The following is a 25,384-nucleotide window of genomic DNA, read 5'->3' as shown; positions in this document are numbered from 1 at the left end:
AGATCATTAGGTTTAAAAGGTTAAAAAAAAAATCGACTACTTGCAAAAGTTTGAGGGCCTGCTTTTTTAAGCAGTCAGCTTCATCAAAACACTGTTCCTAATTGGTCCCGAGCTTTTCAATACTTAAAAAATTAGGAAAGCTTAATGTGCAAGAACCTGTCACTTAATTCGTCTTCCACTTTCTTAGCATTTCCAAATACATTGTATGGAATATAGGTTGTACCCCTCTTGTGCGGATTCCCTAAAAATAATAATAAATTGCCTTTAAGCTCACTGCCTGTCCTTTGCTGGTAGTCATTTGCAGGACAACCTTCTGTTAGCTCTCAGAGATGACCAGCCATCAGACTTCAGCAAGAAGACCACAAATTGACAGGAAAACTTCATAAGGCTCAGTGTTCGTGGACCCGTTTGCCTTGTTTGAATCAACACCGGCACACTTGAGTACATTCAGCAAATTAAGAGGGGAAAAAAAAAAAAATCAACAGAAGCAACGCCACAAGTGACAAACCTTACTCTTTGGGGACATTTCTTTCAAGAGAGTCTCATTGACCCAAACATGGCCAGCTGGTCCTCTAAGAAATTAAGGCAACCTGCAGCACTCTGGAAGGACACCTTGAAGCGATGCTTGAGCCGGGAGGACCACCCTGAACCTGCCACACAACATCCAGTAGCGCCGAAGAGAAGGAGCTTGCGTTTTTCTGAACGCCAAGGGAAGTGCTTCTAAAGCATTTTCACTCCTTCAGTGCCGATACAGAGACTGTTAAACTCTTCTTATTCCCTGCTTCATAGGTCTCCACACAGTTGTTTTTAACTTGCGTTGCTACTATGTGTATTCTCTGGCACTACAACTGTTTCTCGTACAGAGATGTAAACAGCAACGATTCCAGCTCCAAAAAACCCCATATGTTCTAAAAAGACATCAGACAACATGTGGGAGGAAGGGAGGTACAGCGAGGAGGGGAAATGCCTTGCCTGAAGTCCCACAGGAGAGCAGCAGCAGGGGTAGGAATGTTACTATTCCTGAAGCAGCTCTAAACCCGGGAGGTCCCACGCTGCTGCCAGACAAGTTCATGGCAGCTACTGACAGTCCCAGGAAGCAAAAGCATCACTGCAGAGCTGCCACAGAGCTCATACAGCATCTTTGGCTACATCATACAATTGCTAGGGAGATGTGACGTAATTTTTTTTGTTGTTTTTAATCTTTTTCCTTCAAGAGGGAAAAGAGCGGGTTAGGAAGTGGGGAAAGTCATAAGCTCCATCAGAAAACTTTTCTGATTAGTATTTTCAGTCTGTTATGAAAAATGGCCATCGTGAGTGATGCAAGGTGTCCACAGGTGATGGAAATGAAGATCCCAGGCTCTACTGCACTGTAGAATCTGTTGTTTGAATGTGATGCTGTGGTCACATTGGGTGCCAACATGGTATTTCGGGGTTTTCTTTTGTGTATGGCATCAGTGCAGCTCTGAGCAGTAAAACTATGCTGGTGAATCAAAACCCCTACTCCATTGATAAGAGTATCTGACGCTCTTCCTGTAGCTTTTGAGCTGTACCTCAAAAGCCCCTGGATGTCAGGAGCATGATGCTGTCTGCAAACAAGTGGCGACCTTTTTTCTCCACCTATAACTTCATTTCTGGGTATGCTCTGAAAACAACCGAGAAAAAATACTTCTTTAGAGAAGACAGGATTTTGCCATTTACTTATGGTTATGTCACCCTTAAATTAGAGTACTTTGGCGATATGTTTAGCAGAGCCAGTCAATACGAAATGAGTTATTAAGTCTCATTATAAGAAATCACATCCAAGTTCAGCTGGTCAAAGGTACCTCAACAGTCAATGGAAAGGAACAGGCAGTTCGAACAGGCAATTTGTCACGTTCTACAACAGAGAGGGTGGATCACCCTCTCAAGATAATAATCTTTTCCATTTACTGAAGATAGAGCCTAGACAACTACTTTAGCTTACTTTAAAATAGCTGAAATAGCTGAATGTCATCCTTAAATAGCGAGCTCATCCTGCAGTGACTTGCACCTTTGTTCCATAAAATTCACTGGCCTCCCTTTCAACATGCTAACCAACTTGTATTCTGTTCATAAGATCAGGATTACCAGTTTTTCTTTGACTAACATTTGAACATGGCCAAATCACTCAAAACCACCATTCTTTGCATTTATACAGGAGGGTTGAAGACACAGAGATTAGAGTCTTCCATTTGCCTTCTCCAGGGTAGGTGCCAGCGTTCCCCAGTTGATTCATCAACGGGTGAAATGTTTAAGACACACCCTCTATTGCTGCTGTTAGGTCAAGTTTATGCTCTTGAGTAGATCTTTTTGCCTCCCTGCTTCAGCTTTATGTACTGCTTATGCAGTACACTTAGAGGAATTACCTAAAATTTCTGAAAAGACAGTTATGAGGGAAGCATGGGCTGTTTTAAAATTAGTTGTATGGCAGATAAAGCATACAGTAGCCAAACAGCAAATGAACGCCGTACATGCAAATTTTATGAGTAGGGAAGTACGCGTTCCCTTAAAGCACTTAACCAAGATTCAGAAAAAAATTGCATGAAGTTAGACTACTGCAGTTCTCAAGAGCCATTTAGAAAGTGCCAATTCACAGGAAATGTGAACAGACCAAGAAAAGCAAAAGCTTGCAAGCTCCTTGGTGGTGATACCAATTTATAGTATGGTCACGCACACAAAACTTAGCGTTCCTGCCTTTTGTATGATGTCGGTATATATATGCTGCATTTCTTAATAAAAAATAAGTATTGCAGTAAGCAAGATGTAAACTGACATGTATTAATGGCTATTTTTAAGTGCCCATCAGTGCTGTCCATGAGCATAATCCCCGGTGATGCAGAAAAGGTCTATTTTAGTTCCATCTTTTGTCAAAACCAAGGATGACCATCTGTGCTCCACATATTGCTGCTCTGGATTCCTACGGACCAGCCTTACTCTTCACTTCTATCCCAGCATTTCTCATCATCACTGAGACAGATGCAGCAGAAGAGTTCAGCATGTGGCAGTCACTTGGTTTGACCATACGAGGCATTAGGAAACCAAGTGGTAAGGTGGACCCCTTGTACCAAGAGAAGCTTTTGTACAGTACATTTTAAAACTACAAAACATGAAATGGAAGATTTACCAAACACGTTTAAGTGACTCCAAAGTATTTATCAACCACTATGAAAATAAAGCAGATCAGTTAATGAAACCAAATAAAGCACATTGCTTTAGTTCAAGGAAAAGCCTTTGCTCCTAACTTTTTTCTAGCTCGAATGGAACTTCTTTCTGTTTACTCGTACCTGCCTAACTGGTTTCCTCTCCCACACCTCTAGGTGAGAAATCTCTGCAATTCATTATCGCAGTCCATGATCCTAGCGGTAGTGTATCAGGCCTTCCAGAAAGTGACCTTCCTCTTGGTGTTTATATACGTAGCTATGCCCATCTCCAGCCAACAACATCCAGCCTTCAAGTAGCTTTGGGAAGGGAAGGCTTTGACATGCTGTTGGCTCTGTTGACAAAAATTTAACACATTCAGCCATTTTTAATAAAAATCTACCCAACAGTGGCACTTGCTCATACCTCTGTCAGGCTTTCTAGGGGAACAAAAGTCACTTGCAGAAAAACAGAGGGAAAATCTGCATTAGAACCACTCATCTTCTATTATATATATAAAAATATTCAGGGATCCTTTTAAGAAGTAAAAAGTTACATTCTTAAAAGAATTACGTTGATGTCATAGTTTCCACTGCTGCCATACTTGCTCTTAATCTGCATCACGGAAAGAGGAAAAAGACTGAAAAAAAAAAAAAAAAAGAGTAACTTCATAAACATTGTTAGTTCTTTAAAAAGAATTACTAAGCAGTATGTTTAACAGTAAAAGCTGCAGGGTAGGTTATGTGACAGACAGATGATTTAGTTAACTTTCCCTTATTCCCCTCTGCCACAGAAAAGGAGCCAGGCACAGAGGTGCAGGAAATTTTCCACGGATAAGGCAGAAAATCACTGTCTAATCAGGAGCATTAAAGGCTTTCCTGCCTCCCAGCTCTGTCTGCTCCCGAGGAAAGGCTGTAGCTCCCCACGCCTCGACTCTTGTAAACGGCGCACGACACAAAGATTAGAGGAGAAGCTGTGTTTTGTTCATAACCAATTGATTTTATTTCAAATATGTGCCCTTGTTGATTCGACAATGGTGTCTGGAGAACCATGTCCTCCACCAACCAAAGAGAGAACTGATTTGGAAATCTTCCACCTGACTTATTTTCTGATGATACCTTGACACCGCCTCCCTCCTCCTCCTAGGCAGCTGAAAGTATGGCTCAGAGCGACCATAAACTTGCACCTTATTCTGAAATGGCTAAAAATACAGTGAGCAAAGAATTAGTAAATCAACCATTCAGGGTGGCAGAGGGCTACGAATATACAGACAAATATAAAACATCTTACTGGGATTTTTAGCAATTTTTTTTTTTTCTGCAAGTAAGATTAAAAACCACTTTGATTTTAGTGTCCTGCCATTCCCTCCTCCTCTCTCAACAGAAATAAACAATTCAAAAAATGCTTGATGTTCCTAATGTTTTTTATAAACATTTCAACTCCTATCCCTCTCCTTCCAAAACAGCAGGTAATGCAGTATGGAGTGAACAAGACCGGCCAAAGCATGAGTTTCACATGGATGAATTGCTGATTATCTCCTCTCGCTATCTGGTACAGGTGTGTGCTTTGCGTTTCCATTGGCTTAGATTGTAAGACATGAAGCAAGTTATTTTGGATGCCGATGCCAATCTGAGCATTAAGGAAAAACTAACAGTGCCTGGGTTCTGGTACAGGTGGTCATAGACTCATGGAAGTTTCTTGGTTTAATATTTACACGGATGTTTTAAAATTATGGTTTGTGAAATATATTTTCCAAAGATGCTCCTATATTTGAGGAAAAAAAAAAAAAAAAAAGAACCCTTGAATCCAAATCCCATCTCTTTTTAAAAGTCTTGTTAAAAATTTGATTCATCAATTCATCTTAGCACACTTAAAAGCAGAATAGAGAATAATGACATTTTAAAAAAAGAGAAAGATGCTGATCTCTAAGGAGACCGTCGCTCTTTTTTCATAAGTAAATGACACTGGATGGTGCGGATTCGATTCTTTGCTGGGGCAAACTCTGGCTGAAGTTTTAGTGTTGACTCATACCATTTCATTGCTTTTTCAAACTCTTCCTGTAAAGAAAGAAAGAAAGAAGATTGCAGAGATTGAGATTCTAAAAAACAGTGACTGCATTTTCTATGCCCTTCCTGTCCTAAGTAGTTGAGTAGTACGGAATGCACAAAAGTAACTAAAACAGATTCCCCTGCCCCCCCCCTTTCCCCAGATAACTCTGATATTTTCTTGGGCTAATGATCCAATTTTGCATAATCCATGCAATGGAGTCGAATCCCTGCTAAGCATTACTGACCAATGCTTAGCATAGTTCTCGCCTCTTCCTTTTAATTGTAGATCTTAGCATTCTTGCTGTAAAAGTAACTTTTAAAAACAGATTTCAGTCAGAATTTAAGTAGATCAAAGCTTTAAAATCTTAGACAATGCAAAAACTACTTTGCTGAAAAGCCAACATTTTTAGAAACATCTTGAAATTAAAAAATTAATCAAAGTAAAACCCAACAAAACTTTAAGAGCATACAGTAGCTAGACAATTTCAATTGATAAGCTGGACTCCAGAATGGTAGTAAGAAGCATTCATGCTGAAAAAACATCTATTTTGATAGAGCTGAAATCTAATTTCCTATGCCACTCTGATTTTTGTTAACTAGGAAAGTGCACCAACATCCAATCGTGTATTAGAAGAAAAACAAGAGGGGAAAAGACCCAAAACATTCTGGGTTTTTCAGTCACTTTCAACACTTTGTTCTCTTAAGTTCCTTTTCTCAGTAACTTTATTTGTCCAGTAGAGATAATATTAATTTCTAGCCACATTATAAGCCCTAACTAGATCAACGCAAGTTGTAAAGTCTTGATTTTTTTAAAAAAGTGTATTTCAATACAGTTTCAACAGGAATTACATAGAAAATCCTGTATGGATTTGTGGGAGCACTGACAAACAACAATGAAAACAAGAATCAGATTTTTCCATTTTTAGATGTAATAATTTACGTTTTCTGCGATTTGACATTATTTGGATCTTCCTTTAGATTCCCACATCACAAGTTTCTATAGCATCCATCCAAAGTTCTCAGTCCTTAACATGGCCAACTGTTCTCTCCTTTGTAAGGCAACTTACTGAAAAATTCTGCAACTAAAGGAACCATGGACTCTGTAATGCTATACTGTTAATTAGCATGACTTCTACAACCTGTTGGTCAGAGTCAGCTCTCAAATACAGCAGGTTAAATTTGATGTAAATAAACTAACTTGTCTTTATGTCAGTATAATTTGATCCAGAAGATAAATTTTGTCCTGTTGATACAGTCATTTCATATAATTAATACGGGGCTTCACTGAGATATCTCTCAGATCCAGGGAGAATGAAGTTACCCTTACGCACTGTGCTAACTTTAAAAAGACATCGGCAACTCAAGCATCAAACTTCTATCTCATTTCTTTCAAGTCACGCCCTTCTTCAGTTTGTTTCTATTGCGTGTTTGACAGTATTGTGCATTTTAACTCTTCTCAACCCTGATAGCCATAACACACGATTACCTGCTCAACTTGCCTTGTTATCTCCGTGATCCCCTCAACCACAGGAGCAAAGCATTAAGGACAAATCTATGACAAGTGCTGAAAACTGGCAGGGATACATAAGAACATGTGTAACTGAAAATATTTTTGACACAGACATATATATATATATATATATGTATCTCTCAACTATGCTTCAGCTTAATGGTGCCTCTTTCACCCTTGAAATATACTTGTCCTGTTAAAGATAAGCAGGAAACACACAAGAACCAATCCAGTATTAGTAAGATAAAAGGAATAAACATTTTGTGTTCAGAGTAAGCCCCAAAAGCCAAATTTGCAGATTAGAATATATAGACAGTATGAAGAAATTTGAGTTCAATTTGTGAATTATTTTGGGTGTTGATAATCCAGATATTGAAATTAAACTTCCTTTATGTTTGTTCACTGCAACCATGAACTGGGTTTTACATACTATGCTAAGCTCCTCTTCAGGACAGAGACCCAATTTATCATTCATTTTCCAGTATTATGAAAATATCCTGTGTTTAGATGGGCAGCCAACCAAAATTATCAATTGTTTGCTACTGTCTTTACAAAGCTTTGCAGACAACGTTCTTTGAAGTCAGTTTATAAAAATGTTGGCCTTCAAGTACTAAAGAGTAAAATATAGTAGTAAGTTTTGGCATTCACAAAATATTCTTTTTTGTTGATTTTATCCCAATTTCTTGAATGCTGCTCCTCCAAAATTATTTGTGAGAATAAGATGTGTATACATAAATATACACACACACAGAGTACCAAAGACAAGCCATAACTGGGTGACAGCACACTCACCATTGCTACGTAGACGTTTGCCAGTGTGAAATGATTAACCACAAAGTGTGGTGCTATTTCCACTGCCATGGTAGCCACAATGATGGCATCATTCCAAAGTTTTGCATTGTGGAAGATGTTTGCCAGGCTTATTAGTGGTACATCCTGGAAAAGAAGAGAAAGTGATAAACAGTGAGGTCCTTTCCACTGAAACAGTCTCAGAATCAGCAGGACAAACAGAAGACTCCACCAGCCGGCCACTCTCACTTGGGTACTGCCCACTCTAGTACCTGCTGACTTTCAAAGTGGTGAGTCGAACCTAATAAAAAAGGGCATTCGGACCTGAGTTATAAATTCAAAAAACTCACATACACATGTCTGCTCACAATAGTGACAAACACTACTGTTGCACAGACAAACAACTAAAAGATTAACTCACGTGTCCTAGTATGTACCTTTATTTTTTAGATGCTCTTACACTAGCTTTCTCCCCAAAGATGAGAGGCAGTCTCAGACAAGAAAAGCTGTTTGTTTGACCAACCTCCTTCAACTCTTGCATAAAAGGGGAAGGAACATGAATAAAAGGGACAGCAGGGAAGTGAAAAGGGTCTAACCATTAGTGCAACTGATGCATTGATTTTTATCCTGCCTCTGCCACAGAATTTCTGTATGATGCTGGATAACAGCCATGAATAAAATTTTCTCAGCTAGTCACTGATGGTATGTTTTTTATTTCCTGGACTTCCAGACTGTGACCTTGTCTGACTGACAGAAATGTTGAGCCCTGACAGCTGTAACAGACTCGGGGAGCTGGGCTTCACACTTTCAGCGGACAAAATACTGCTTAGTAGCAAGTCTTAGGTGCCCTCAACAGGACAATAAAGAATTCTGGATGTATTTGATCCCTGCCTCCTTGACCTCTACAAGGCAAGGAACACCTTTGGTGGATAAGTCATTCATATTTGCAAAGCAGATAGTATGGAAGTCAGAACCACAAAATAAGCCCACAGGAAAATTAATTACCTTTTATTTTCATGAGAAAAGGCAAGATAAAGTAGCGAGAGTGCACAAAACCCAAGAGGAGGATAAAACAAAATATTAAATAGCTGTTCATTCAGCGCTAACTCGCATTGAGTTCAACTTGCTGTATCTTTACAAACAAGACCCACAGTTTTCTCTGGAGGCAGCTTCAGCATGGAGGATAAAAACAAGGCACATTTTCAGCCAGCCAGCAAGTCCCAAGCAACATCATATCACCTTTCTAGAAAACAGCACTACTACACCATCATCTTGCCAGACTGTAGTTTCCAATTCATACTCTGACCCATTACAGAGTACACACATTACTGTGTGTACACATTATTGTGTACACACACATTACTGTGTGACCGTCACACAGTTAAGAGCACCATTCTGAGAAACCGTTCCCAGTTACACAGAAAGACAGGAAAATAAACAAGAGCTAGCTGCACTGTATCTTGGTTCCAACCTTGTTTTAAAAGGACGAGTGCAGAGAGACAGAATTGTGGGGGACAGGTACACAGGACATGCGTTTCTGAGTTGAGGCATTTCTACTGTTAAGGGCTAAATCCTCCTAATAATATGCTGTGAGTGTAAATTACTTTGTCTCTCAATTTTCAGAGGATTTAAGACCAAGATTCCAGAAGGTGTATACATTTTGCAGTGCTGCACAATTTGTTGCTCAGGTCCCAAACTGAAATCTGCAATGCTGAGTGAGGAGCCTACACTGCATTTATCAGTTTGCAGGGGGGATCTTGGTGTATAAGAATATACATTAAAATGCTCAGCACGCCATGTGGCAAGATGAAAGGTACAAAACACTTTAGTCAACTGAAACACTAAACAGAAGATTATGTCCAAAGTACTGACTTTTTCTGGAGTAAGGCACAGAACTGCAGCACAAAGTCAGGCACTAGTGTCCAGCTGAGATTCACCGCCCAAAGACTTCAAGAATTATGGATTTAAGTTCTTTGCTTAGATATCATCTCCTCCTTTCTTTAAAAGCACAACCAGAAGATGCACTCCCCACCTAAGGTTAGAAGACTTGTCCAGACCAAGGCTGATGAAGATTCAAAGTCCTACAAAACAGGGAAGTTCAAGCCCTCATTGCCCAGAGAGGCCTCAAACCCACTGCACCATAGGCAATTCCACCAAACCTCTTCTGCAGTTGTCTTTTTTTTTAATTATTATTTTTTAAAAAGAGACAGTTCACACTAAACAGGTGGTGAAAGTCTTGAAGTTTAGCTAATATCTAATACATTATAGACACTCGATACAGTGTTGGCCTTAACAATAGTCTGTGAAATCTCTATCATGACAAGCAAAACATTATTTCATCTGAGTAGCCAGTACATGTGTACACACCTTCATGTGATGGGGTGCATAGTGCAGTGCTTGTCGTAAGCAATCAATTGCCTTCTTTCCTTGGCCTTTCACCCTCCAGTAAAGAGCTGCCATGCTAGAGAGGACCCAGGAAGTCTGATTCTGGCAAAAGAAGAACAAAAAAAACCAGTCATGTAAACACCTGTAGTGAACAATATTCCTGTCTTTTGCTCTTCCAATTTATTTGATATGTTGAGTTAGGGGGTGTTACACTTAAAAATAGCATTAAACTATTTCAAAGCAGTAAGAAATTTCTTATCTAACAACATATATGCAATAGCCAGGTAAATGAGACTGCCAAATGAAACACAAATTCCAAATGCAACATCATTTTCTTAAGAAAGGAATAGCAGCTAAATAGCTTCAAACAGCAGCAAGTTTCAGCAGTCACAACAGCTTCTAACCAGCTGTCTGACGCTTAGCATCTACCTGTGTATACACCATACCCAAGCAAAAAAATTCAGCTAAGTTAGCTGCTTGGACTTGCAGGCTCTCTGTAGTCACAGGAAAGAGAAGGGATGCTCTGGGATGCAGCTCAGAGCAGAAGCCTGACAAGCCTAGCTGACTGAGGTTGGTGCCTCTAGCTGGCTGACTCCCATGTCACGTGTTAGGAAAATACTATGTGCTTGAATTCTGTGGACTCAGATACAGTAAATGAATGTTTATGCTCACATATGCAATTAGATAAGTAGCCATCTTGATTTGTTTGATTAGCTCTTGTGAATACTGAATGAGACTGGTAGACAGAAGAACTGCATTTTATTTCCAACACAGCTAGCTTTACTGAGAATTCTGTTTCTGGTCTCAGCACTACATTCTCAGCTTATTTGGATAAAGCTTGCTATCTGCAGAGGGAACTATAGTATGTAAGAGAGAGTCAGTATCCATCTAAAGTTAAACGAAACTAAGTCTGGTAAGATGAGCATAAGAGTAACATCTTTACTTTCTGGGAATGATAAAGCTATACTGGCTTCAGCTTCAAAGCGCAGTAAGTTCCTCAGATGGCTTTTGGTAGAATAGGCCAGGGGCACCAAACTGTTTTGGCTGAGCCTCTTTTCTGTAATAGTTCGGGATATCCTCCCCACTAGCTGTAAGCATCTAACAACAAGCCCTGCATCCTTATCTGCCTTGTAGATCCTGGGAAAATTATGCCTCTAATCATCTCCTCCTAAAGACCTCAGCTGAGGTCCTTAGCAGCCTTGATCTAGCTAGGATGCTTGACTTTCTGTGGGGAGATCAGGGAGTGCAGCCTTGGACGTGGTGCCACAGCCTGCCTGAAGGCATCTCACACTTCAGCCCAACAATGCATGAGGTAGAAGGGAGGAGGCAGAGAAGGGGGGATAAAGTGGGGAGAGAGAGGGGAGAGAGAATCCCCATCCCCGGAGGGGTTGAAGAGTCGGGTTGACCCAGTGCTGAGGGATCTGGTGGAGTTGGGAACGGTCAGGGTGAGGTTAATAGTTGGACTGGAGGAGCTTCAAGGGCTTTTCCAACCGAGATGATTCTGTGATTCTGTGAGAAGAGCCCCTGCCTGTCAGCTGCCTGACCACTGCACGCCAGAAACACGACCGGAGAGCTGAGCCATGGCTTAACTTAACTTCCCATAAGCTCCAAGTCAATGTAGCATGAAAAGTAAGAGGAAGGCTGAGAGCTGTTGAAATAGTTTAATATATATCAACACCCCGCAACGCTGCTCACTACAGGGCTGGAAACATTGGGAAATTTGACAAGCTTAGGTTTTAGTAGAAAGATATGCAAGACACCTGACAGTGTAAGCACAGGATACTGCTCAACAAAATACCTGTGAGAGTGTTACAGATGCTGAATAGACGCAAATCCTTAGTCCAACTACTAATACGTTCCTTGACTGGAACTTCAGACAAATGGTTTGAGACTGGATGGACCACTACATCAGTCATGAGTGGTAAGCCCAGACTTCTAATTTTTCTCATTTACACATACCTTTTCCAAAGCTTTGGCTATTCGAGTACCAACTTGTTCTAATGACTGTGGTGAGTACTGGTCTTTCCCAAGATTCTGTAGCACCTGTGAAGAGGAAGAACAAGTGCTTAGATGCCAAAACCTGGTAAGAGATGTCCCTCACATCTTGGTTGCTTTTTCCCGCCAGCCTTTTACAAATGGTGTAACCTGTTCCAACCTAAACATCACTGTCTATCTTGAGTTAATACTATCTGTATCATCACACAGAGTTATAGCTCCATGGCACTGAATACTAAGAATGGTAGAACTTCACGTATGCTCAGTTGGACTTTTCTTTCACTAAGTCATCCATCAAGAGCTGTAAATACAAAGACACTAACAGTGTTTTAGGATTTCCCTCAGGCCAGACTGTAGATGGCTGGGAATACATTCTGCTAAAATATGGCTTTCAGCTTGCATTGTTTTTACAGTTTTATTCAGGCATTTACTCACTGAAGGTCACTTTTGGAGACAGAGCACTGAGCTAAGTGTGCCTTGAATCAGCCATGGTGTGGCCATTTTTGAGTGACAGCCTTCAACTCTGGCATACCTCTTTCAGTTGACTTTCTCCAGTGTAATGCAAGCTGGCCCGACTAGAGACACCTTGTAGGTGGTCCAAAGTATGCATACTGGCTGGTAGGTTTGGGTTACAAAGGGGCTCCATGGCTGGTTCTTGCAGCTGCGTGGCAAAATCAATGTGTTCTGTAATGCTACAAAGGTCATAGAACAAGTTAAATCAGTCAGGAGAAGAAAACAGAAGAGTCATTACAAAGTTCTCTAGTGAGTGTAAATTGCCCAGAACCTGGCAGAACCTCATTTGAGTAGCTCAGGAAGCAAGAGAAACTGGACCTTCTGTCTGCACTTGCGCTCTTCTTTCTAAGTCTATTGATGAAATACCACATTCTGTATTCAAACTTTGCTGAAATCCTGGCAGTTCTTTCTTACTTTAATTACTACTAAAATCTTCAGTTTATGCATACTGAAGGCCATGTAACTGTCCTGCTTTGTGTAACTTATTTAAGGTTCATATACAAGATACTTACTCAATGTTTTTAGCAGAAACGGCAAGCCATGTGCTGGCTACAGTTGTAAGCTCTACCCTGCGGAGTTTCAGGCATTCATCAGGACTTGGCCAGCCAAGGCTACGATAATCACGTCTTTTTCCTTGTGAAAGGAAAAAAAAAAAAAAAAATAAAATTGAAGAAACCGTCTGGAAGCAGTAAGGCATTCTACTTCAGTACAATGATTTACAAAATACTTTATCCCAGTAGATACATTCCCTATGTTACAAGTCACAGTTCCGCAGCCAGATTTAAGAACATTCCTGAACCTAAATGGACTGAATGGAACTTGTGCAATCCAAAGACAGAACTGGATCCTACGCAAGACAGATGAGGAGGTGGACTTTTAAAACCTGTTTCATTACACTTTTTCAACAGCTACACATTAAGAACAATTGCCACTCTTGTTTACAGGTAATGTCTCTACTTAAATGTCCTTAAAGAAAGTTCGTAAATGAGTCATCATTTATGTTCTACAGCTACAGTAAAAACTAATAAAAGTTGATTGCTCCATCTTCTGACAATCCCAGGTGAAAAATACTGTCATGTCTTTTCAATGAATATTGTTTAAGACACAGTGGCTTTTACTGCATTCTTATACTCAAGATAGCAACATTTCTGAAACTATTAAGCAATTACACTTCAGCCATCTCATTTTGCAGAGAAGTTAACCAAGGCAGGGAGAGGTAAATAACTTGCTTTGTGTTAACAAATAGATCATTGGGAGAAACAAGAACCTGATCTTCACATTTGAAACAAAGCCTACTGAAAATCTTTCCCTTACTGTACCAAGTCCTACGAATCCAGCTTGTGTTAACTGTTTGGAAACGTTTCCCTCTCATATCAGAAACATCCGGACTGTTTGGAACATCAGAAAAAGCCATTGTAGCTGTAAATTCTCACAGTGGGAAGCCAAGTTTAACAACATGCCAGTCTGTCACACCAGCTACGTAGGCAGTATTTCAATATTTATTTCTAGTTACCTGAAATTTTGCCCATTTGGATGCAAATCCTATTTCCTATCCCAGGTATAGTAAAATGCTTCAACATAATTTTGCAAAATAATGATGAAGTCTGCAATACCATGTCTTCTGTAAAGTGTTCTGATTAAAGGAAGATTAACATTGAGAAACACTGGGAAACTTCAGAGGAAAATGATCAGTTCTTCTCATCACCACCACTGTGAACTGACTGTGAGTTCTTATTTGCATGAACGGCAAAAGATAATGAGAGGTATGGAAACACTACACAGAGACAGTTCAGTAGTCTGAGAGGTAGTCAAACACAGGAGAGCTAGCATCATCTCCCTGTTCTACCAGGAACTCCCCAGGTGACATCCAATATGTTACTTAAACTTTTGATGATTAGTTCTTGTAAGAAGGATGTCAGTGGACCCTGCCTCACAGGAGGGTTAGGAAGATAACTACGTTACAGTCAGGAGATGCTATGTAATAAAGCCACAAAAGTAACTCAGGGGAGAGAAGATACATCAAGGAAAGGACAGGTGTGTGCTCATAAATGAGTCTTTTTTCATGTAATTCCTTCCCCCCATTTAAATATTTAATTCACTAACTTACATTTGTCAGTTGCTAAAAAAAGAAGTTGTTAAAGATTCAATGGAAAAGCCTTGAAAATGTTAAATCACTTTCTAGGTCATCAAATTGTCAAGGACTAAAATGTACTGGAGAACCCATCTTTGCTTACCCATCAGCCCTACGACATAAAGATTTCACCTCCGTTGAAATCAACGTAAGACAAAAAGTATGGAGGCCGGTTCCTTTGGTTCTCTTCTTTGGCATCATTAGGTTCCAGCAGCTCTAAACTTCACCCCAAGCAATTATGTGCTGATGATTTCTGTCCACCTGAACACGCCAGTGGAACTATCTTGCATCATAACAACAGACCACTCTCCAATTTCTGTTACTCAGCTAGCAAGAACTCCGCCTCTCTCTCCAAACTGCCTCATCTACGCTGGTGCAAATTCCACTTTTCTGTAACTCCGGTCTTCTGGAACATAGTCTAAGTTTTCTCTTGTCATCAAACCAATTACAGCAGAACATGTGATTTTAATTTTTTTTTAAATTTTTATTAGACCAAGTTTTCTACCTTTTGTTTTTGAGTTGTGTGTCTTATGTTTAGTCACTAATTAATTCAAGCTTTCATCCTGCGTTTTTCCCTGAAGGGGTGTCTCTCATCTGACTAAAACCGAATGGACAGAGAAGTTAGTTTAAGAAAAAGATCATTAAACCCCCCCTCTGTTTTGTACAACTTCTCACAATATCTACCTCTTTCATTTGCCACTCTTACCGCCTCATCCTCACAAGTTCTGGGAATTAACTAGAAAGTTTTCACTCAGCAGACAGAGTTACACTGCACTTCATGAAGAAGGTGCAGATGGAAGCGATTTCTACTTTCTCCATGTACTCATCTAGAAGACATATTTCACTATGTAGTCTTTGTGATGCATATTTATGGTAACAAACCAGTGTAATGTAAAAGCTGCAAAGGAAATAAACCAGAGTAACACAAAAGCTGCAAAGACTTGCATTCTCTAGAAGCAGCAGGTTACCTATTGGTCCAGGAGAAGGTATCTTTGGTCCACTGATCTCCAGGGCAGTTTGGTAAAAGTTTTCATTTTCTCCATTAGTCCCTTCTTCCCCATTTCTCCCAACTGGCTCCTGGAGATCCAAGCTTTCAGCTTTTGGTTTCTTTAAACGTTTGACCTGAAAAGTGATCTACCAAAAGAATAGTATTGACAAGGTTAACAGTAAGAAATACCTTGAACATTATCAGCTCCAATACACTACTTGTTTTAGCCCAAAGATTCAATTTCAAATATGTTACAGATGAGATCTGTCTCTCCCTCTCTCTCCCCTCCCTTCCCATCTCAACCCATTCTCTAAGCCTGCTCACTTTCACTGCATCACACCATGAAAACAAAGCACACAACTTCAATCTCCAACACAAAAGAAAACCAATTTAACTGCTAGAGAATTAAAAGGCATTTTTCATTAAATATTTTGTTTGTAACATGATGACAACAGATATTTCATTGTTACCATGCTAACAGGAACTACTCGTTAGAAAATTTTCTCCTTTGTAACTGTGAGCAAGAAGTTTGACAGCAACCCAGCATCATTCAACACCTAAGCTCTTGCTGCTGAAAATCAACACTTAAGATCATAGAATCGTTTAGGTTGCAAAAGACCTTTAAGATTATCGAGTCCAACCATTAACCTAGCACTGGCAGCTCCATCACTAAACCATGTCTCTAAGTGCCACATCTACGCATCTTTTAAATACCTCCAGGGCTGGTGACTCAACCACTTCCCTGGGCAGCCTGTTCCAATGCTTGACAACCCTTTCAAGCAAAGAAATTTTTCCCAATATCCAATCTAAGCCTCCCCTGGCACAACTTGAGACCGTTTCCTCTTGTTCTATCACTTGCTACTTGGGAGATAAGACTGACACCGACCTTGCTACAACCTCCTTTCAGGTAGTTGTAGAGAGTGATAAGGTGTCTCCTGTGCCTCCTTTTCTCCAGACTAAACGATGTCAGTTTTAGTGATGTGGAGGCCTTTCCTTTAGGAGACAGATGGAAACTAGTTGTTCATTTCACACAAGCCATGAACCAGCTCTTTGAGGCCCACAGGGAGGTTCTTATATATTCCAGTGTTAACCCTCCTTAACCGTCTTATCTTTCTCTCCTCCACAACAGTAAGTTGGTACAAGACCTAAGTTAACTCATCCAAACTTACCCATTCAGCTTCATCATCATCACCACAGTCCCCGAAACAGGAGGTAGCTAGTCCATCCTGAGATCCCTTCTTTAGGACCCGGATGCCCTGCAAGTCCATCCGACGACCTTTTACCTCCAGTGCCCCTTCAAAAGCTTCCTGAGGCCAGGAGTTTTCAAACTCATCCACCAAAGCCAGCATCTCTTCGGACATCTGATTGTCTTCTAACCCCTCCACTCCTTCTGAACCGTTGCTTTCTGCAGTGACTGTGTCTAAGAGGGAACACCATAAAAACTTCAAAAATTCTCTTACTGCTGCTTCTACAAATTGTATAAAAAAGATCTTTTTTCCTGTGACCTGACTTTTCCACTTGCCCAAGCCAAAGATCACTGATTGCTCACTGCACACAGCAAATGGAGAGGGGGACTGCAAAGAAGCATCAATAGTTGCTTCAAAAATAAACACCTCTAGACTACTTTCACCAGTTTCCTTTCCAAACCAGAATTCTGTCTGAGTAACCAGGTGGTATCTTTTCTCTACATATGTGTATTAAACACTAAATAAAGTGCTCTGTACCTTAACCATAGACACTTTTTCTTCCCTTCTGTCTGGCACATCTGATACAGAATTCACTAAGGTACAACCAACATGTGTTTGTAGAGTCTTGCAAGAAACTACATCTTTTAGCTTGGAAAGCATCTAAACCTTGATCTCGTTTTTTGATTTCATGCATTTTGATGTTAGACTTAAAGAACAGGGAACAGAATTAAACTGGTTTTAAGGGTTACTTTTCACTTTACAGACAGAGGGTGGGAAAATGGAGCTTCGTGCAGCAAGGAAGACAGATTTTCTGAAAAATCTAGAAACTGAATCATTTGTGAGCACTGATTTTGTAAGGCTGACTTACTTTCCAGTCTCAAGAGGGAGGGATCCCTTGCTGAACTCTGAGTAAGGACTTCTGGATCTTCTGTGCCTCCCTCAGAGAGTCCTTCTGCCACTGCTGCAACTGACTCATGGTGGTCATCGAAGTATTTCTCCTTGTCATGACCGTCATCTGGATTTTTCTCATGACAGTGGCCTGAAAGAGACAAGTTTACTGATACACCATGTCTCCTCCTGGATACAGCACAGAAGCTGTACTGTGGAAGCTATGGACTTCTAGTTTTCTACACAGGAATTAACAGAATATTTCTACAAGGTATCAAAGACTTCATTCAGTGACTCAAAAGCTGATCTGCCTCTTGACAAGGCAGATCACCTAAAATAGTTACAAGAAAGAATGTTATCTGGTACACTCTGTGAACTAACTAATGAAAGAAAAATCAGGTATCTTTTGAGAGAAAGTTACACAGTACGAAGAAAATTAGTGTGCTGGTAGCCACTCCAATGAGCATTTCCAAGGCATATTTTTAGACACACTGCACCATACGTGGGAGTTGCCTGCCATATGAACTTCACTTAGACACCATAATGTGCACCATGCTTACGTGCAAAAGAAAAAGGGCCAAGGCAGACTGATATGGGATTGCCAGGCTCTGATCTTCTCTGCTAACAACAGATAGTACGTAGGTAAGGCTAGCTCATTAAATAGACAAACAAAAGCTATGGGTATTAATCTGTGCCAAAAATCAGAAGTTTATTCAGCTGAAAATTTAACGTCTCTAATTCTGTGGTAAGGTTACAGGCTCAGATTCCACCAAATAGAAAGATCTAGGAATAACATTGGAAAAATCCAAATGCAGAGCCAGTGATGAGCCCATAAAAAAACCAAAAGAAGCTGCATACTTGCAACATTAGCCTTTGAGCACCCTTCAGTGAGACACTGTTAAGCTTTCAGAAGAGTTTAACGGGTAGCCACCTTCAACTTTGTAGCAGTATTTTTGATCTCAAATACATTTTAACTAAAGATCTCAGATTTTCTAATAATAATTACTTGCCAGTCTTCCAGGGCAAGAAGAGTTCAGAGAGCTGCTCCCCTGGGCAACCTCCAGAGCCGCCCAGGCAGAAACAGGATTGCCCACGTGTGCGAGAGGCTGGGGAGCTGCCCCGAACCCCACCACACAGCTGTGGGACCGAGACATGGGCTGGGCCACCTGCCCACTGTCACCTGGAAAGCCTGACCCCACGGAGAAAAACATGCACTGTGCACAAAGCTGCCGCTCTCAAACCCCTCCTTCATTTCAGTCACTTACGAGTGAAAATAGCATACATATACAAACCAATTAAGCAGCACATAGCAAATCAAAGAAAGCTTGAATTAAATGCAAGATTATCAAGTATGTTTCCCATTCTGTCCTCACGAATGAAAATTGTATTGCTCCATGCATATGGAAAGCATTATTTTTTTTCAACTGACAGCATAAAATACGAAGAATGTGAATAAAGTAGAACAGTGACTCCTTTCTTCTCCATGCAATGATCCCATGTCACAAAAGAATATTTTTAGGTCTTGCTCTTTTATCAGGACAGCAGGACGCAAGGATGGTTGTAACTCTCATGTAAGGGTAACCTGTTCCAACACTTCTCAGCAAAAGTAAAACTATAGCTTTTTGCTGTATGCTCTCTACTTTTGCATCTGTGAACACTCTGGTGGCATCTCTGGAGGAGAAACAGGCCAGTAATTTCTGGGGGTGGGTGTGTGTGACCAAAGTAAAACAAATAAAACTATATTCATAAACCCTCTGTCAAAACTATTTCTTGCCCTACCTTTTCTGCTGTATATAAAAGTCAGTGTTATGAGTACATATACAAAACAGAAGCAGTTAACTTCATAACTCTTTTAACATCTGCCACACAGTTATACTCTGCCTTTCCTACTCCATCAGTCATTGACTCTTTAATTCCCTCCCCACCTCCCCATGCCATCAATAAAAAATTAATTGCTTTCATTACAAAAATTATAAAATAATCACTTCAAGATAGGGAGATCGTCATGTTTAATTTATAAGAAATGGTGTGCACAGAACCCTAAAGCTGAAACTAGTTCCCCTGTCTGACATCAAACCAGCCTGATTGTGATGCAAGTCAGGTGCTTCTCAGTAATGTGATGACCACGATTCCCTGTGCTGAAGGTCAACTCATCATTAGTATAGAGAAAAAAAGCAAACGGATTGAAAAACAGACAACTATTCTAAATTGAAATAAAAACCACCAAAAAAAGAAAAAAGCTGGAAATAGCAAGCAGAAGGAAAAAACCAGGATGACACTTAAAATTCTGCTTAAGACTAATTTTGTTAATGTTAATTTACAAACACCGACAGCTAAAAACAGACTGGGTGAGAGTATTGGCTTTCTTGGGATCTGAGAGCTGCTATATATAGAAACCTGAGTGCCCTAGTTTTTTCAGACTGCTGTTTTCAGTTGTCTGACGCCACTGGAGGAAAAAACCTGCTGGCTGAAAAACCAATGGAAGTTCAAGATCTCTGATGAGTGTACTGTGAAGCTGGTGGCACTGAAACACTGCAAGCAAGGACTTCACAGCTTGCATCAGCCGGATGCCTGAAGACCAGCGGGGTGGATCAGCAGGTAAAAGTGTGAGAGCAGCAAGGGAACAACGTACCCCCAAACTCCAGACAGTGGCTGTAAAACATCAGTTGTAGCACTGCAACCCTTACAGCTCCTCAGCCGTGTGAAGGACCAAAGTGACTGCCACCCTGCAACTGCTCACCTATGTATTATTTATTAACATTTCATACCTATCGTGATTGTCTAAACATGCACATGTGAATTCTAGGTGTGAAGACCTGGTACAGTGGTATTGCAGCTACAAAACTTCGAACTCTGAAACTACGTCACAGTACTTGATCAATCCAGCTTATTCCATCCTGAAAATTTACTAGAGAAGGATCACCTTCTTGCTCATTTACCTTCTGAGAACAGCTGTTGCCACTGTCCTTACTGATTCTGTAGAGCTAAGAAAGGTCAGAGGAAAGTGGATCATGAGACCTGTTTACTATGTTCCAGGCAGTGAAACAAAGATGCTATAGAGATGATGAAAAGTTAAGTGTTTGGGCCTTTATGGAAATATCACAAATAAATAGTCTGGTTGTGCCAGGTTAATGTAGAAATTGGGAGAAAAAAAGAAAAAAAAGAGAATAGTTCCTAAATTATAAAGCAAATCCACTGGATAGAAAGAACAAATACTGACACATCGAGATCTTGGAGATCAAAAGCAGAATACAGTACTATATATTAAAGGTCTCTATTTCTCATATTGTTCGAGTTTGTAATTTTTGGGGGCCAATGTTAATGCATGTGTGCAGCATTAGCACAACAAACATTTTAAATATAGGAAAGATCTGCTAGATCACCCCATCTAATATTAACCACCTTCTTGATTTTCAGGACCTCTCTCAAGCGTCCATCAAAGCTGTGGTATCTACTGCACTTGCTAGGGCTAAAAATCCCCAAACAAAAAAGTCAAACTTAAGTTCTTGTTTAGGAATTGGATATATGCAAACTCTTAAGTTGAAAGCCACTTAGTGTAAGGAACGAAACACCCAGAGTGTTGAGGAATAGTAGGAAAGAGAAGTGATGCAGTAAGTTATGTTGAAGACATGTTCTATCTATAAAGGGATAACAAGTATTTGTTCTGAATGATACTTCATATTGCCACATTTCTCACAAAAGTCACACCTGGAAACAATTATAAACTTCCCTTGTTACATATAAACTTTTTTGGTACTACCTGGGCTTTTTCTGTTTGTTTCTTGTGGTACACCTGGCAGAGAGAATGAGGCCTCCCTAAATACTTCCACTGGTTGATTCCTATATACCAACCTAAGGTAGATGATTTGGTGTCAACAGCATTAGAAATTAAAAACAGAATATCTCCAAGAGTCTTTGGTCAGCACAGAATTTTTAGTAACTTTTTATCCTTTACTTGTCAGTGCAGAGCTTGCAAAATACGGCATTTCTAACTACCACTTATGTTCCAATGTACTAGGTTTAAGAAAATTATTAGCTCCTAACTTCTTATGATGAGACAAATGAACTTTTTTTTTTTTTGTAACATATTTAGAAACTATGATGGCAGAATAATGCTTCAAAACTAAAGTCAAGTCATTTCAAATTTAGATACTGATTTTTTTTTTCCCCTACCACTTGAAATAAGCAGAGCTGGATTATCTCTTGAATGAATGATTACAAGAGTCAAGTGACTATTGCTGTAGTCAGTGACTTGCATTAGATTATGCAAAATGCAAGTTATCTGGAGATAAGTGTCACTTAAATGATGTGCCCCTTTACAGTTAAACAATGCAAAGAGAGAACTCTACTTAATACAGATGTAAGTCAGCCTAATACTCGAATTGTCAGAGCACAGAACAAACTGAAACCAAGATGCTAACAGGAGTTATTTATTAACTCCATACTTGTTTTTTGATACACACTCAAAACTAGTATTCTCCACAGTGAAATTCAGTAAAGGCAGTTATCTTTTTTTATAGCAGGAATGACATATCACTGAGCTTAAAGGAAACGGGTTTTAAGCCCTGCATGCAGACGAATAGTCTCATCTACAGACCTTTCAGGAGCAGTGTATTGATGAGCAGTCGTCTTTTTACTTTTGCTAGTCACTGCTTACAGAGATACAGAGACATGAGTCAAAGGGGGTGGTATATTACCACTTTACACATGAAAATGAGTAACACTTAATGCTGCTCTTAGGTCATGTGAAAATTTTAGGAGTGCTCACTGCTAGTGTGACACTGCATATTTAGAATTAGGCTAAAATATATCAAGTATAGAAATTACACTGAAAACCAGCATATTATCACCCACCACTTTTATAGCACAAGCCTTGCTCAGTCCTTCACGTCACAGGCAATATAATTCACCAGGGTTTACAAAAATAAACTGGAATGAATAAACTCACCTACCAGAACCTTTTTTTGCATCTAAAACCACTTTGATCTCTGTCATCAAGATTTGGGCCAAACTAGCACCTGAAGAACTGTCTTACTTTCTGCACCATGGTGACTTCACTGCAATATGACCAAGAAGCCAGGGCAGTGTTAAGGGGAAGTGCTGTTTGAGAGACCATCCTTCACACAGCACATAACACACAAACTTTGACTTTCAGGACACTGTTAAAACTGGTGATTAACACACTGCGTACCCAAATTACCTTGATGTTTCAAGGTGAACATGAAAATTTCCTAAACATCTTGTGAGCCATTAACAGTAACGATGTTATTCCAATCACATATGAACTGGTATTTGACTGCAAAACATTTGTTAAGGGAAAAAAAATTTCATGCCAGTTATTTCGAGAGGAGTTTTAAAAGCAGTCAAATGAGCAGGAAATAGAGGAGACATCTTTAGCTGCTATTGCTGCTCTGCTCACCTTAATTATAAATTAACAAGGTTCTATTAAGGTTTTGCTCTAAAATTCATGCATTCTTTTCTTACAGTTTTCCTGAAAAAAAATACATATTTACACTTCAAAATGAATCCCATGATTAAGCTCTGAAAGCAGAAACTGCAAAGCACTTATGACTGAACAGGATTGTCATCAGAAACATTACAGAAAGGTCGCAAGCCATTAACTACTGAACTCCAAACCAGCACTGTGCTCAAGAAGCGATGCCAAAGAAAATCTGGTGCTTTCCACACACACAAGCATAAAAAAAAAAAACCAAACCCCAACAAAACAGAGTTCTCAGTTTATTTTTAGTGAAAAATGATCAACAAAGTGACAAACAGAGCAGGGAAGTAAAGGGACAAGAAAAGCATAAGTTCTTAATTACAGTTACCTGGCTATGCAGTACTGACCTGTGAATGTTTGACAGGTCTAATTTAACTAAAGAGAAGTACATGAGGCCCGATACATAATCACTGTGCACTACAGGACCCAAGAAAGATACAAAGCAGACGGGCAACCTACATTTGCAGAAGCATAAAATTGTTCGAAGCCTTGTTGCAGGCTGGAAAAGCCAAACAGCCTACCCACTGGTCAGTCTCACTGCACCCAACAGCATCGCTGATAGTTTCATCAAGGCACAACTACACTCCATAACTTATTGTTACCTCCAGTACCTTTTACAGCTGTAACATACTGGATAAATCACCAAAACCAATTTATCTACTACCCACGTATCACCTTCACTACTATTCTGGAATAATGAAGGACAAACTGTAGTAAATTCCCTCTCTAGTCAAGTATTTCAAATTAAGTATCAATATGGGTACTGGCAGAGAATGATGAGTGTAATGCTCAAAACTTAGACTAAACTTTTGGTTTAGACTAAACTTTTGTTTTTTTCCCCACACAGAAACCTTTGTTCATTTTTAGGTTTTTTCCTTTAATACAAACCCTCCTTTGCAAAACTGGAAGTTACAGGACAAAAATAAAATTTTTCAAAGGTAAGGACATAGTGAAAAATATAAGCTAAGCATAAAGAATGAATAATGAAAAGCAATAGGAAGTATTTTAAAAGTTGATTTTCATAAATTCCTAAATTCTCTAAATTTCTCCCTTAGACAAGCAGTCAGTGGCCCTTCTTCAAAGATGATAAGAGTCATGCTCAAAATCGTGTAGTCAGTGGAGTGTGCTACATCAGTTTTGGCTTGATGCATAGCAAACAACAGGATGATGATTTATGTGGTCAAAATACAGACTCAAGCACACAAAATGAAGCATACAAAAGTTCTTTCTTTTTTATTATTTATTCCAACAACAGGTTTTCAATTAAGAGGATTATATAAGAAAACAATTCTTCTCACTTGTAGGGAAATAGTTTTAAAATCTGATTTGTAGCCAAAAGATGCCACTAAATCGGCTTAGCTACAGATTTAAAGATTCTGTATTTGTCTCATTACAGCAGTTCTGATTAAACCTTCCAAAACATACAAATGCCAACAACACATAACCAGATTTCTTGTTCATATTAAGTGAGAGAAATACCTCATCACTGCATAACAGAGCAGTTCCTGATAAACAGACACACAAATTCTCCTTATGAAATATAAAAAAGTGATAAATAAAACATGGGAAAAAATTTAAAGAGGAAGACAAACCTATTTACCTTAGAATGCAATGCAGTTTAATAAGGGATATATACATGCAAAACATCTTGAAGAATTCAGCAGACTACTTTATAACAGAGTAGAAAATGTCAACTGTCCCCCCCAACACCTCTTCCATAGTTATTATAAAAACAGGGAGGGGAAAACCAAAGCGATTGAATACCTAAAGATTTCATTCTCCTCCTTCCTCACCACCCACTAAAACAGGAGCTTGTTTTCTAAATGATGCACATTTAGAAGAAATAACTTGCTCTATGATGCCTGGGAATAGGGTCCAAAATGTAGAAACATCTAAATTTAAACTCTCCAATCCTGTCAGTGGATAAAAAAAGACTAGAAAATGTCTCTTTTGGGGGACCCTGGTCCTATATAGAGTAGGAAGGTAAGCAGCACTCCAGTCTGAACTTCAGACTGTGCCTCAAGAATAGCTTGATTTATTTTGTTTGTTTTGGGGAAGAAAGAGAGCAAGAGAAATAAGCACATCTAAGTTCTGAAGATAAAGGCCTGTCCTCAGTGACTTCTCCTATGTGCTAATTTTTTTTTTTTTACTGTCAGATGAGAAAACAGTTACTCATTAATTCCTTAATAAACACTCACCCACAGCAGACCACAGTATAATGTATGCTATGAATATCAAATTACTAATATTAGGTCCCTGCACACAACGCATTTCTGAAATCTGTTTCTGATTAA

The 25,384-nt window shown here is 39.5% G+C and overlaps 1 protein-coding gene across 5 annotated transcripts in view; it reads right to left on the bottom strand.

Moving 5' to 3' along the window:
* Window positions 1–4,144: 4,144 nt before the first annotated feature.
* Window positions 4,145–25,384, bottom strand: part of TTC17 (tetratricopeptide repeat domain 17) — a 62,455-nt gene continuing 41,215 nt past the window's right edge. For 3 of the 5 annotated variants that reach the window (XM_074909391.1, XM_074909394.1, XM_074909393.1), the window contains 8 exons: window positions 16,685–16,935; window positions 15,496–15,661; window positions 12,909–13,029; window positions 12,416–12,575; window positions 11,848–11,931; window positions 9,871–9,990; window positions 7,507–7,650; window positions 4,145–5,213 (listed from right to left, as the gene is read on the bottom strand). In XM_074909391.1, the coding sequence (XP_074765492.1) occupies window positions 5,082–5,213; window positions 7,507–7,650; window positions 9,871–9,990; window positions 11,848–11,931; window positions 12,416–12,575; window positions 12,909–13,029; window positions 15,496–15,661; window positions 16,685–16,935 (1,178 nt within the window). In that variant the 3' untranslated portion in view covers window positions 4,145–5,081. Of the gene's footprint in view, window positions 5,214–7,506; window positions 7,651–9,870; window positions 9,991–11,847; window positions 11,932–12,415; window positions 12,576–12,908; window positions 13,030–15,495; window positions 15,662–16,684; window positions 16,936–17,570; window positions 17,742–25,384 lie in introns of all 5 variants that reach the window. The other 2 variants (XM_074909390.1, XM_074909395.1) reach the window with 1 other exon arrangement.

The sequence above is a fragment of the Athene noctua genome, chromosome 6 (genome assembly GCF_965140245.1).
Source record: "Athene noctua chromosome 6, bAthNoc1.hap1.1, whole genome shotgun sequence".
NCBI lineage: Eukaryota > Metazoa > Chordata > Aves > Strigiformes > Strigidae > Athene > Athene noctua.
Note: the sequence above shows the minus strand (reverse complement) of the source record. Positions and strands in the feature narration are given on the sequence as shown.